The following is a 15230-nucleotide window of genomic DNA, read 5'->3' as shown; positions in this document are numbered from 1 at the left end:
AATTACCAGTCACCCACCAGTCCCTCTTCCCCCAGCCCTGGGCAGTCACTCATCTAATTTCCTTCCATATGGATTTGTCTGTTCTGGACATTTCATATAAAAGGAGTCACACAATGCGTGGACTTGTGTGTTTGGCTTCCTGTACTCAGCATATCATGTTCAAGGTTTATCCATATTGTAGCAAGCGTCAGTGTTTCTATAGCCCAGTGATATTCCATTGCATAGATGTAGCACACTTTATCCAGTCAGAAGCTGACACAGTTAAATACTTTTACATGGACTCAAAATAACCGAGCATCTACAGGCGTGAGCATACCGTCAGAAGTGTCTGTCTGTGGAGTGTATCCTTCTGAGAGGTTGAAGGTCCCATTGTCCGTCCAGGAGATCTCCGACACATCGGTGTCAGACACAGACAATTCTTTGGCGGCAGTGGTGAGGCTAATCTGTATTAATATAAATGCCAGTGACACATTTCAAACTTCTATGGGAGGTCTTTCTAAAAATCCAACTAACACCGAAAATGTCAGAATAATAAGAACCAGATGAGGGTTTTCCTTTTAATAGTTTAATCATCTTAGAGAAATAGGAGACGTTGTATTAAGAAAATCATTCCAGTTTTGGTACAAGTAGATACATTGACAGGCAAACCACACAGGAACGAATTGAAAACTGAACAAAAAAATACCTTAGGACAAAGAGCTGAAAAGTCTAATTCACTGTCATCTTTGTGACTTTTTTCTTTATCTGCTTCTGTTGAGAAAAAATTTGGAAGCTTTCAGTTTCCTGGCTGGCTCAGACAGAGTGTATTTTATCCATTATATATCCTGATCCCACAATCCTCATATCCTCCAATGCCTCCACATAATTAAATGTTTGCACATAACGAGCATCACCTATTTGCAAGTGTTTGGCTTCCGAGGGAAATGGCCCATACCAGTGGCTCTCACAGCGTGGCCCCTGGACCACAGCAGCAGCAGCAGCACTGGGAATCTTTTAGAAACACAAATTCCCAGGCCCTCCCCCAGACCAACTCAATCAGACACTCTGGGGGAAGCCGTGTAATCTAAACTTTAAGGAGCTGTCAAGATAATTCTGGTGCTCGCTTTAGTTGAGAATCTGTAAGGTCAGAGGCCAAGTTAAAATGTGAAAAAGGATCGCACTGGCTTTCCCTCTATTTTCTTTTCCTTCCCCTCTTCCATGGCTCCCACTCTCTGCCCTACCTGTGTCACTTGTTATTTGCAAGCAATTACCCCAAAAGAAAACAATGTAGAGAAAGTAAACAATAAATATCAAATATAGACCTCCAAAGCCTTTTCTCTTTCCCCCGATAGTTTGGATTAAAAAGTCACTTTATTATATGTGTGAGAAAAGAATAATAAAAGCCTAAATAGGAAAAGGCTATGTTACTTTGTGGGGGAATCTGCTTCTGTAATAATATGTAGTTAATGGCTAAAACGCCCTAAAATGCATTCAAGGTGATTTCATAATAAAGAGCCAGCAATGCCTCATTTCAGGTGTGGAATCTAAAATCCAAATGTTACCTACCAGATCTCTCACGTTTCTTCTGGTTAATATATTCTCTGATTCCAAAATCTAGTTTCAGGAGAAATGACTTGATTTTGCTGTATATTCTTTGTCCAATATCATTACACTTGAAGAGTGGACACAAAAATGCACACAGCACTGAAAGATAAGGAGGAAGAGAGGTTAGGGGAAATGACCTTGCTTTCCAACCACCTATTAGTATTTCACAAAATTATTTCAGTTCCTTTACTGACAAAGTGGGCTTTTTTCCTTGGGGAAATGCCTCTGTGAAATAAGTTCATAATTTCATTCTTCCCCTTGTAATGAAAACATTTTCACCTACACACACACACACACACACCCTCATGGTCATTGTTCTCAAAGACTTTGAAATTAGATAACTCCATCCGCTCCAACTCTCTTACACTCAAAATTCATACAAAGGTTACATGCTTCTTACACAACAGTCCTGGATTAACATATCAACTCTACTCATTTGTTAAATGACATTTCTCCATAGAAAAGTTATCACTATCCATTAGCCTCTCATCAGTCATAATAGGATAATAACATCATCTCTGGGGGTTGCTGTGAAGAATAACTGAGATGAATACAGACCATCTGAATAACGCCTGGCCCATATTTAGACCCTCTTTCCCTGGCTCTCTTCTCCTTTCTCTCTTAAACAAGTCAGCTCAAGGGCTGACACACTCCACGTCAGTTCTACCTGGGAGAATGGATTTAAGCTCTGACCATCTGCTTTCCCTTGTGGCTCAGTTGGTAAAGAATCTGCCTGCAATGCGGGAGACCTGGGTGTGATCCCTGGGTTGAGAAGATCCCCTAGAGAAGGGAAAGGCTACCCACTCCAGTATTCTGGCCTGGAGAATTCCATGGACTGTACAGTCCATGGGGTCGCAAAGAGTCAGACATGACTGAGTGACTTTCACTGCACTTCATCTGCCTTTTGTGCTAGGCTTTAGGAATATGAAAAGAAATGAAGATCAACACAGTATGCCCTAATCAACATTGTATGCCCTCATGTTTATTTCTTTGCCAGTTGTTAGGACACATGCCCATTTACCTTCTTCAAATAGGAGTTGTAAACTCAAATATCTTTAGAAGCCGAGAAGGTATATGTAAAATGTAAAGGCTGGTGCAAGAAAAATAGGGAAATATGAAGGTTAGTTTAGGGGAGAGTTGCTGCCCCATCGAAAAAGGTGGCAGGGCCAGACTGTCACACTTTTCAGGAAAAGCATGAAGTCACAACTTCTTTACAGCACTTCTGAGTTATAGTTGATATATGATAAATTGCATACATTTAAAGTGTACAGTTTGAAAAGTTTTGACACATGCATACAACGAAGAAATCATCTTTATGACAAATAATGAACATGCCTGCCAGCTCCCATAGTTTCCTCCTGTTTCTCTTAGCCCTTCCTCTCCTGCCTTTCCCACCCCCACCTACCTCATCCTAGGCAATCATTTATGTGTGTTGTCACTAAAGATTACTGTGATTTATAAATAATGGGAATCATACAGTGTGTAGTCTCTTTTTAAACCTGGCCTCGCCCACTCAACCTAATTACTTTTATATTTATCCAGACTGTTGCATTTATCAATTTTTTAGTGTTGAGTAGTAATCCACTGTATGAATTATATCACAATTTATTTACCCACTTATCTATTGATGGACATATGAATTATCTTCTGATTTCAGCTACTACAGATAAAGTGAAAGTTGCTCAGTCGTGTCCGACTCTTTGCAACCCCATGGACTATACAGTCCATGGAATGCTCCAGGCCAGAATACTGGGGTGGGTAGACTATAGGTAAAGCCTCTATGAACATCTATGGACAAGCCTTTGTGAAGGTGTATGCTTTCATTTCCCTTGGGTAAATAAATACCTTGCTTTGAAATGGCTGGGTCATAGAGTCGTGTTCTGAAAAACAGCCAAATTGTTATCCAAAGTGGCTGTGCCATTTTACGGATCCACCAAGAGTGCATGAGAACTCTTAACTGTTCCATATCCTGCCTAATACTTGATACGGTCAGTAGTTTTAATTTCTGCCACTTTGGTGGGGGTATAATGGTGTCTCATTGTGCTTTTTTTAAAAAAATAATTTTACTTGTTTATTATTTTGGGCTGTGTTGGGTCTTCATTGCTGCGTGGGCTTCTCTCTAGTTGGGGCAAGCAGGGGCTACTCTCCACTTGCTGTGGCTTTTCTTGTCATGGAGCACAGCCTGTAGGGTGTGTGAGCTTCAGTGGTTGGAGCACGTGCTCAGAAGCTGTGGTTCCCGGGCTCCAGAGCACAGGCCCAATAGCTGTGGTGCACGGGCTTAGCTGCTCCAAGGCATGTGGCATCTTCCCAGAGCAGGGATCAAATCCATGTTTCCTGCTTTTGGCAGGCGATTCTTCACCACTGAGCCACCAGGGACGCCCTCACTGTGCCTTTAATTACATTTGAGCTGCAAATCACACACAATGGCAAAGGGATTCATGTGTTTTGGAGGGGCGGAGAATATAACATTATCGCTTTATTGACACAATTTAAAATAAAATGAGTCATTTACAACCTTGCTTTTTGACAGCGATTTGTACAATTGTGGAAAAGCAACATGTCTCTAGAAAAAGGAGAAACTTTGAAGAGCAGAAAATTAAAGAAGAGTCAACTTGCTTTATAATCAAGAACTCACACCTGCTCTTCTAAGCTATGGAAGTTCCTTATAGACCATTAAAGAACATCATATGTGTCGTATCAATTAGCCTAATGGTCTACATACTTACACAGTAGATAGCTGAGTATAACCCCAGGAATGTAACTTCCCAAGATGGTAAAAAAGGTGCATACACTGCAGACCAGGAGACAAAACTAGAAGTAACAGAAGTAATGTGACAGTTACTCACTTGCTCATAACACCAAGACACTTCAGAGCAGAGGACACACACACAATTGTTGATCTGTTTGCCATCTATCACGTTGTGGCAAATGTTCTTCCAACAGTGTTCTCTGCACTTCATGACTGCTGTGTTCAACGAGCCTTAACCCACTTTCACATTTAATAATAATCATTTTGAAGGTTCCAGAAGCTAATTTCTGGTGCAGAGAACATCTCCCATTAATCATGCCAGCGGCTATCTTACTAGATGCAAGAGACCTGAAGAGTAGTATGTACCCGGAAACTTCTTTTACTCAGGGTCACTCAATGAAAACAACGAAGACCAGGAATGAAATCTATAAGTTCAAACTACATCTGTAAGTCCATGAAAATCCACAAATCCAGCAAAACACATTAGAGAAATTAAGAGGTATTTACATTAACATAACAGCAATTTACCCAGAGGGTAAGCAATTGTGATTGTAGATTACCAGTAGATTGTAGGATAAATCTACTGGCCATTACTGTCCGCCTTTCTAACCATCTGCCCCTCAAACCGACGCCACTCCTATGTCACCTGGAAACCAACGATGAGTGAAACTAAATTCCTGCGGCAAAATTCAGTTATTTTCTTTCTCTCTGTCGGTTGTGGCCAAAAGAATCTCAGTTGTTTTAGGAAATTAAAACATCAAGACAGAAAAATTGTCCCATAAAGTCTTCACTTCTTTCCCATACTCTATTCTCTAACTATCTTACTCCTTTGCTTTAAATTATGGTACTAAATTTCACTGATAAGCCAAGAAAATTCATTAAGGGAATTTCAAAATAAGTCATGAGGACAGCATATATAATTCTGATCAACAACTGAGAAAGAGAAACAGGCAGGGGGTCTAAAATTCAGATTAATTTTGATTTTTCATTCTTGGCAGAGGGTTAACAAATTCACTAGTCAAAGGAAAGCAGATGAACCTGTGGGAACAAAATTAAGAGCTGTTTCTCAAGTATCAGGGGTCCTTGAAGAATATGGAGTTCTACTAGCAAAATGGAAGAGGAAAGACCATAAAAGTTAAAAGAACAAATAAAAGCATTACTATATACAGAATTCAGTTTTGCAAAGGGATTTCATATTATCCACTAAATCTGTATTAAGAGCATCGTCATCTTAAGGCTAACTGACTTTGGGCTCATTAGCATAACCCAATGCAGAAGTTTAACTTCAGAATCTTCTGACAATGTGTTTTATCATCTCAGTAAAAGAAGCAACAAAAGCGCAAACTCACCCCGCCCCCGCCACCATATTGGTATCTATTCTAAAAACTGCCTTCAGTGATTAGAATGATTTATCCATATATAATGTTGCAACGTTACTGTGCTCAAAAGGTGTCCAAGTATAGTTCTACTTTTCACTGAAGGTTAGACTTCCTCTAAGAGAGGGATTTTAAATGAGGACATTCCTAGGTCCTTCCTTCCAATGACAGGTGGACGTTCCAGAAACCTGACTACAGCCCTGGAAGGCTCTGCACCTCACCCGTGGTGTCGGGACACAGCCGGAGCTGCTTCTACACACAGAAACACTGCAGTGTGCGTTTCTCCTTGCAGCCCCTTCAAAACCACTCTTGACTCTTCTCCTCATGGGTTTTCATCTTCATTGGAAAAATACTCATTCCATTCATATGATCACTATGAATGTTGCTGCCAAAGGTTTCCTTTCTTAAGTAAATCATTCAAGAATCTTCACTTTTTTAGACTGAAAGTGAGATTCAGTTACCTCCAAAAGCATCCTCAAAGGGCTATGTGTTCATTCTATCTCCCTTTGACTTGAGAACCAGACTAGATTAATATAAACTGAAATTCTTTTTTTAATTAATTGATTTTTAATTAAAGGACAATTGCTTTACAACGTAGTGGTGGTTTCTGCCATACGTTAATGTGAATCAGCCAAATGTATACATATGTCCCCTCCCTTTTGAACCTCCCTCCCACCTCCCATCCCATCACCCCTCTAGGTTGTCACAGAGGCCCTAACACATTTTTATCTTCGGTCTGGTTGAGAAGACAAATCATCATTCATTTTAGCTAAAAAGCTACATAGATATTGATAAAATAGAAATCAAATTCCAACTAAATTATAAGGTTGAGGACTCTCTAGTGCTAACACACTAACATGTCCAGACCTTGCTAATATCAGTTTTTATGGCACATGTTCCTAGTATGTTATATTCAGAGTTGGAGAACTCCTACAAGCTGATGAAATAGGTTAATTCATTTGTTTCCAAGTTTATTGCATATTTTAAAGCACACACATCATTCTTCTTCCCTGGAAAACTTGCCTTGCCAGGGCTCTGCTGTTTAAACACAGACATTTCTTGAAGAAATAAGCTGAAATTCATCCATGATTCTGCAAGACAATGGCTGAACCCAGGTCTTTCATCTGGTTTCGAATTGATAACTTCCCAGCTAAAGAGAGAGAAAGAAAACAAAACTTTTACCTGAACTTTGGATAATTCACTCAATATTCATTGCTTCAGCATATATTCACTGAGCACCTCCTAGTGACTACACTCTCTGGAAAAGCCATATGAATTCAGAGATGAACAAGTCAGATATATGTCCAGGGAAGTTCACAGGCCAAGGCCAGCATGGAACTCCATGATTTTCCGGTCACAACAAAGGAAAAGCATAGGGTGGAGGCTCTGGGGCATCTTTGAAGATGTTACTTTTATGGTACGATCTGGATTTGCACTATTTCCTATAATGGCTTGGAAGGGTTCCAGACAAAACAGTGTATAGCATGTATAAGAGGTCCTGGTGTGAGATGGAGCTGAAGCACCATTGAGCCTGGTGTGGCTGCAACAGAGCGAACCAGAGAATAACATTGCAGGGAGCTGGGATGGTAGGAAGAGACCTTGTGGGATTCTTAGTAATGTTTTAAACCTTAAGGATACAGAAGCTACAGCACCTTGAAAGAAACCTTGGCATAAACTTTATCATCCTCAACATCCACACTAATATTGCATTTTCAGTACACCCTTGATCCTTGCACAACGCTCCACTGAATGCATGTATGTACAATTTATTGTTGACCCTTCATGTTGGTCGTTCCCCTGCATCCAAGGATTTAGCCAACAACAGACCCTGTATATTTACTGTTGAGAAATATCCACTCTAAGTGGATGCACACAGTTCAAACCCGGGTTGTTCAACAGTCAGTGGTACTCCGTGTTGGTCAACTCAGTAGAAAACTGTTAGGCTCAACAAGATCTCACAATACCCCATATTTTTCTAGAGTATCTTTTCTCAACCATCATCAAAAAACATGCTGAACGTGGTGCACGTGCCAAGCACGTACTGTGGGTCCCCGTCTTCATTTTTTCCACAGGAACTAAAAACTGTTCACAACTGCTCTAGGAAGGAGACATGCAGACACTGGGCATTTCTTACAAAGCCATCAAGTTCAAATGCCACTCTTGGAATCCTACCTTATCACATAAATATACCAAACAAGATCTACCAAGGGCCCCCAAATTCAAACATTCCATAGATAATTTTAAACAAATGTGTCCAGTAGAGGACACATTGTTAGTGAAGTGTCCTCTGAGCTGTGACTGCAAGGGTGCGAGAGTGAGACTGATCTCTAGATTGGACTCCAGTAGCCCCGGTGGCTCAGACGGTAAAGAGTCTGCCTGCAGAGCAGGAGACCCAGGTTCGATCCCTAGATGGGGAAGACCCCCTGGAGAAGGTAATAGCAACCCACTCCAGTATTCTTGCCTGGAAAATCCCATGACAGAGAGCCTGGAGGGCTACATTCCATGGGTCACAAAGAGTCAGGCGCAACTGAGCGACTAACACTTCCACACACTTTTTCTAGTTCAGCCGTTCAGTTGCATCTGACTCTCTGTGACCCCATGGACTGCAGCACGCCAGGCTTCCCTGTCCATCACCAACTCCCGGAGATTGCTCAAACTCATGTCCATCAAGTCCGTGATGCCATCCAACCATCTCATCCTCTGTCGTCCCCTTCTCCTCCTGCCTTCAACTCAGCCCTACGACAAATCAAAGCCACTTTGGCCCTTAGATGCTCAACTACCCAGAAACTGTTTCTCTTTAAAAAACTTTCAAATCAACACCAAGAAAACTATAAGCAATACAATTTCCCTTGTTAATATGAATTTTAAGCTAATTTAAGTGAGTTCAACAGCACTAAACAAGCAAAAAAAAAAAAAAATGTCTTGTCCTTCCTCTTTGTTCTATCAGCCTCAACCAAAGCTCTGCCAGACAGTCGCTGAGTCTCCAGTGTTCAGGCCGATGCTACTCCATGAAGCAGACATTTGCCAAATGATTTCCCAACTATTGTAAGAAATGAACTTTTGGGGACGTCTAGCTATCACTCATTCCATTGTAATCATTAAAATAATAATAATCAAATTAGTTCCATTATGTTTTTCATAGATTTTTGTTAGAATTATATCTGCCAGTCAATTTAACCAAATGCTCATATACTACTTACTATGCCTAGAGAGTAGAAATTAAAGTCTTTATTTATTAGGTTAGCCAAAAATTTTGTTTGGGTTTTTTCATAAGATGTTACCCCAAATGAACTTTTTGGCCAACCCAGCACGTCATGCACTGAGCCAGCCGCAGAGGAGCCTACCCTTGGCAATTTGTTAACAAGCCTACGTTGTTGTAGAAAGGAAGCCATAGGTTAGTAGCCAGTTCAGTTTTTACTCTCCTATACAAAATAGTTTCCCATTAAGTTGATGCACTGGCAAGGTTTTGTTACAGATAGTGACCTCCTAGCCAGGCACTGACTGTTTCTTTTAATAGGTCTGGAATCATTCATAGGATATGCAGGCCTAGTGCTAGATTTGGTCACCAGTGTCAGCAGGCTTGCTCAGTGAGTCACGAGTGGGTAGAGTTCATGAATACATACGTAATATCGTAATATTGAGGGGGAAAAAAATCACAGAAGAATACACACAGCATGATTTCATTTTTCTAAAGCTCAAAATCACATTAAGCCAACAGCTCTTTAAGCAAGGGAATGTTAAAAACAGAAAAAAAACAAAATTCAGGATAGCAGTTACCTCAGATGAGAGTGTGTAAGGAATAAGACTTAAGTTGGCAATTCTTGAATATTCTTACGTTATATATCTTAATTCAAGTGCTGGATACACAAGAATGATGTATCAATATCACTGTTCTTAAAGCTATATACACGTACACATTCACAGCCTTGATTTAAAATTCCTTGATTGTTGTTGCTTTTCAGTCACTCAGTTGTGTCCGACACTTTGTGACCCCAAGGACTGCAGCATGGCCAGGCTTCCCTGTCCTTCACCATCTCCTGGAGCTTGTTCAAACTCCTGTCCATAGAGTCAGTGATGCCATCCAACCATCTCATCCTCTGTTGTCCCCTTCTCCTCCCACCTTCAATCCTTCCCAGCATCAGGGTCTTTTCTAGTGAGTTGTCTCTTCACATCAGGTGGCCAAAGGATTGGAGCTTCAGCTTCAGCATCAGTCCTTCTAATGAATATTCAGGATTGATTTCCTTTGGGATTGATTGGTTGGATCTCCTTGCAGCCCAAGGGACTTTCAAGAGTCTTCTCCAACACCACAGTTTAAAAGCATCAGTTCTTTGGTGTTCAGCATTGTTTATGGTCCAATTCTCACATCCATACATGACTACCGGAAAAAGCATAGCTTTGACTATATGGACCTTTGTCTGCAAAGTAATGCCTCTGTTTTTTAATACACTGTCTAGATTTATCATAGCTTTTCTTCCGAGGAGCAAGTGTCTTTTAATTTTGTGGCTGCAGTCACCATTTGCAGTGATTTTCGATGCTTAAATGCATAATCATTCTTTTAATTAAATGAGTAACATTCTTACATGAGTATATCCCATTTCACATCTTATAGTCAAAATACAAATGTTACCTCCTGTGACAGTACTTTGGGACAATAAATTCCACTGGCTACTTATCTTTATTTTGGACAAAATCCCCTTAGGGAGTTCCTTCATGAGCTAGTGGTTAGGGCTCAGTGCTTTCACTGCCGTGGCCAGGATTCAATCTCTATTTGGGGAACTAAAATCCTTGTGGCTCTCCGAAAATTTTTTTTTAAATGCCTTAAACAATTCTAATGATACCTGCATTACTGTAAAAATCACAAACAGAAATGAGAAATCCATTGTATACATCATGAAAATATCATCTAACAAAATGGGTTTTGGAAAGAGTGTAAATGCCTGAGATAAAAATAAATGTATAGATTGTCCTGAATAAAATTTAATGGAAATACAATTTAAGAAGAAAATTCAGAACTCAAGGGCCAAGAAGAGATGTCCCTCTACATGTACACTCTAATTAATAATGCACTTGGCAGAGTTACTTTCTGGGAGTTTCATAAGACTTTTAAACTGTCCAGTGGCTAATTCTGAGGACCAGTGGACCATAATTTCCATTGTCTTCCATTATATATAGTCTACCAGTAACTCACGTCACCACAGTTCTATTTAGGTAATTCAGTTACATAATATATTTGAATAATACAGTTATATAATTTAGGATGAGATGGGACAATTGATGGCAACTTTTCAAATTCCCTTCTTTTATAAATGGGGAAAGGGAGATCCCTATTTTCTCAGCTAGTTCAGGGCAGAGCCTGATTTCCAACACAGTTGTCTTCCCTTTAAAACACGTGCCCTCTTCAAGGGAAGAATCGGTTCAATGACATCTTGCAAGAGACCATGCATTGTAATTTAGAACAAGAAGGAACATAAGCTGATCAACCTCACTCCTTTAGAGTCAGGGGGAATGAAGTGTGACCAAGACCAGCAGGGCATCATTAGGACCTACTCTCTACAGAAAGAAAAAGGTACTTCCTGTTCAGAATCCAAATATTCATCAGAAGATAAGATTCATGCCTGATGGGTGGTGGACAAGTTAATACAGGTTACAGCTACACATACATACACACACGCATGGGTGCACACAGGCTCTGAGTTGCTCCATAAAGAAACTCTAGGTTTTCCTAGAGAGCCTCGTCTGGAAAACGCATAACCAGAGAAAGGATCTCCTGTGAATACTGGACGATGCGAGGGAGACAGATCTTTTACATGGCATGTGGCTCTCTTCCCACCATCCTTGGCGCTGATCAACGTGCAACAAAAGACCCAACCAAGAGAAAAGGAGGCTGAAAAATGGTGTGAATCTTGGCCAAGTTATTATTTTTTTTAATCGTTAAAATTTGTTTAAACTCTATTTCGTATTCGGGAATCGCTGATTAACAAATGTTCTGCTAGTTGTTAATCAGCGACTCAGCCATACATATACACGTATCCATTCTCCCTCAAACTCCTCTCCCATCCAGGCTGCCACATAACACCGAGCAGTGTTCCCTGCGCTCTACACTAAGTCCTTGGCGGTGATCCATTTTTCAATACAGTGGCACGTATATATCCATTCCAAACTCCCTAACTACCCCTCACCTCCATCCTCCCCCAGCAATCGTAAGCTTGTGACTCTGCTTCTGTTTTGTGAGTTCACTTGTATCATTTCTTTTTAGATTCCACACGTAAGGGCTGCCATATGATATTTCTGCTTCTCTGTCTGACTTACCAAGTTCTTCACCAAAGAGTGTTAAGTGATCTGTGATTGATGCTCATCCAAGAGGAAAAAAAAAAAAAGATACCAATGGCTTCAGCATTAATATTCCAGGGCTTAGGATTTTTCCTCCACAGTTTCAGAGAGAACATGCACTTCTTTTGTTGGTCTGCTTTATTTTTCTTTCCTTCCTTCCTCCCTAACCTTCACTTGCTTCCGCCCCCGGCTAATTTTCTCTCTCCATCCTGCGTCCAGCGAGGAGCAAATCTTTGGCACACTCCAGTCAGGAGACAAGGACAAGTGAGAGTCTCTCCGTCCTGACCATCAGCCCCAGCTTCCCAGACTCTCCAAGGATCCAGGTCACATGGTTCCCGGAGAAGCCACACCTCCCAGCCTTCCCATCTGTCACCTGGGCTCTGCCCAAGGGTCTGCAGCTGTGCAGAGCTTTCAAAACACACCATTTAGTTACATTCTCCTTTTTTAAAAAATTGATTTATTTTTAATTGAAGAACAACTACAATATTGTGTTGGTTTCTGCCATACATCAACACGGATCAGCCACACATATACATATGTCCCTCCCTCTTTAGCCACGCTCCCATCCCCATCCCGCCCCTCTAGATTGTCACGGAGCCCCAGTTTGAGTTCCCAGAGTCATATAGCAAACTGCAGTCTCCTTTTTGAGAAACACTAAAGGGATAGATTTTTGACAAAGAACATGCTCAAGACAAGCAGCTCCTTACTGAAGAACCAACATGGTTCCACCAGCCTGAGAAGTTCTAAGGGAAATGGCTCCTGAGACAAGCAGCCTCACTTTGTCCCAGAAGGGAGCTCTGGGTTCCCGGAAGGCGAAGCCAACATCCCTTCCTTCTGCCTGTGTGTGTGTGTGTGTGTGTGTGTGTGTGTGTGTGTGTGTGTGTGTGTGTGTGTGTGTGTGTGTGTGTGTGTGTGTGTGTGTGTGTGTGTGTGTGTGTGCGTGTGTGTGTGTGCGTGTGTGTGCACCATGCGCTCAGTTATGTCCAAGTCTTTTCAACCCCATGGACTGACTCTGTCCATGGAATTGGAAAAATGAAAAATAAGTAAAAATGAAAGTCACTCAGTTGTGTCTGACTCTTTGCGACCCCATGGACCATATGGTCCATGGAATTCTCCAGGCCAGAATACTGGAGTGGGTACCCTTTCTCTTCTCCAAGGGATCTTCCCAACCCAGGGATCGAACCCAGGTCTCCTGCACTGGAGGCGGTTTCCTTACCAACTGAGCTATCAGGGAATAATTATAATACAATTAGGCACAGACATTAGATGTGGCCAAAGTAATCTCTTTGGGCAGTTCCCACGTGGAAAGTGTGTGTGAACTCCAGAGCACTGGTTAAACAGCAGTCATGGCCTTACTCCAGAGACTCTGGTAAAGCAGGCCTGGAGCGACCTCAGAAATCTGCCCTTTGAAAATAGCATTCCAGGTGATTCTCAGGCAGGAGTTTCTTTTCTTTAAAATTAATCTTTATTGGAGTATAGTTGCCTTACCACACTGTTATTTTCTACCATACCAAAGAAAATCAGCTATTTGCTGTTGTTCACTCGCTAAGTCGTGTGTGATTCTTTTTGACCCCACGAAATGCAGCACACCAGACCTCCCTGTCCCTCACCATCTTCCAGAGTTTGCTCAAACCCATGTCCATTGAGTCAGTGATGCTATCTAACAATCTCATCCTCTGTTGTCCCCTTCTCCTCCTGCCCTCAGCCTTTCCCAGCATCAGGGTCTTTTCCAATGAGTCAGCTCATCATATCAGGTGGCCAAAGTGTTGGAGCTTCAGCTTCAGCGTCAGTCCTTCCAATGAACATTCAGAGTTGATTTCTTTTAGGATGGACTGGTATACATGTACGTATATCCTCCCTGTTTGGGATTTCCCTCCCGTTTAGGTCCCCACAGAGCACTGAGCAGAGCTTCTTGTGCTCTACAGTCGGTTCTAGAGAGCATCAATAGTGTGTATACGTCAGTCTCCATTTCCCAATTCTCCCTGCAGCTCCTCCATCCAACTCTTCCTCATCCTCCCCTCCTTGGTGTCCGTAAGTATTTGCTCTCTACATCTGTGTCTCTACTTCTCCTTTGCAAATAAGTTCACCTTGAGTCAGGTGTTTCTTATCCTAAGAGCAAAATAAGAAACACCCAGTGAGAAAATCACATAGGATTCTTGTTTCAAAAATAAGAGACAAAAGGGGAATTCTGCTTCAGGCAAGATGGTATAGCAGGGACCCAACTTGTCCTTCCAGAGCAGGGAGGTGCCACCCCCTCCTAAGGTGGGTCCTGGCAGCTAGCTGAATTGAGGAGGCAGACGTGAGAATAGAGAGAGGCTGGAGCTGGCAGGACAGTGTGTGGGGGGAGGTAGGGGGTAAGAGCTTTCACAGAGTACAAGGCCACCTCCAGGATCCCCTGGACCCTCCAGCTGAGGGGACCACATCGTACGAATGAGGAACAAAAAGCATCAGAAAGGATGTGGGGGAATGAGGGAAGGGAGGCCTGTGCTCACAGGGCTGGGGAGGACACTGGATCCCACCGACGGGACTAGAAATGCTCAGAATTCACACAACTGGGTAGGGTGCTCAGAGGTCCGACCTCAGTAGTGGAGAATAATGAGTCCAGACTGAAATGCCACTGTGATCCTAACATGTCTTAAAGTAGGGTCTCAAAGGATCCAACTGATTTAAAGTAATATAACTGTCATGCTGTTGTTTAGTCGCTAAGTCGTGTCTGAGTCTTTGTGACCCCGGGGACTGTAGCCCGCCAGGCTCCTCTGTCCATGCAATTTCCCAGGCAAGAATCCTTGAGTGCGTTGCCATTTCCTCCTCCAAACTCTGTCATACATGGAAATAAAAAGTGGTGAGTTCTGTTATGGACCAAATAACCCACATGGTCAAACTGGGATCTAAATGATTTTCTAATTTTTTTCTTTCATACCTTTTTTAATTCAGTTGAGTTTTCGTTTATTTATAACATAGAAACTTACAAAAACAAAAATTTTTTAAGTATATAATTTACAGTCTCATCAAAAACCACCAAATTCCTAGGAGTAAATATTACAAAAGATACATAAATCTCTACCCTAAAAGCTACAAAATATTAGTAAGAAAAACTTAAGAAAACCTTAGTAAATAGAGGAGTATGTTCACGGAGTAGATATATTGGCATATTGTAAACATGTCAATTTTCTCCAATTTGACCTACAAAT

The 15230-nt window shown here is 41.6% G+C and overlaps 1 protein-coding gene across 2 annotated transcripts in view; it reads right to left on the bottom strand.

The window, feature by feature from the left end:
- The window catches only part of LOC122454618 (reticulophagy regulator 1), a 154689-nt gene that overhangs the window by 7076 nt on the left and 132383 nt on the right, over window positions 1-15230 (bottom strand). For both annotated transcript variants that reach the window (XM_043489227.1, XM_043489228.1), the window contains 5 exons: window positions 6733-6859; window positions 4311-4395; window positions 1546-1683; window positions 686-750; window positions 317-443 (listed from right to left, as the gene is read on the bottom strand). In XM_043489227.1, coding sequence (XP_043345162.1) covers window positions 317-443; window positions 686-750; window positions 1546-1683; window positions 4311-4395; window positions 6733-6859 — 542 coding nt within the window. The remainder of the gene's footprint in view (window positions 1-316; window positions 444-685; window positions 751-1545; window positions 1684-4310; window positions 4396-6732; window positions 6860-15230) is intronic.

The sequence above is a fragment of the Cervus canadensis genome, chromosome 16 (genome assembly GCF_019320065.1).
Source record: "Cervus canadensis isolate Bull #8, Minnesota chromosome 16, ASM1932006v1, whole genome shotgun sequence".
NCBI lineage: Eukaryota > Metazoa > Chordata > Mammalia > Artiodactyla > Cervidae > Cervus > Cervus canadensis.
Note: the sequence above shows the minus strand (reverse complement) of the source record. Positions and strands in the feature narration are given on the sequence as shown.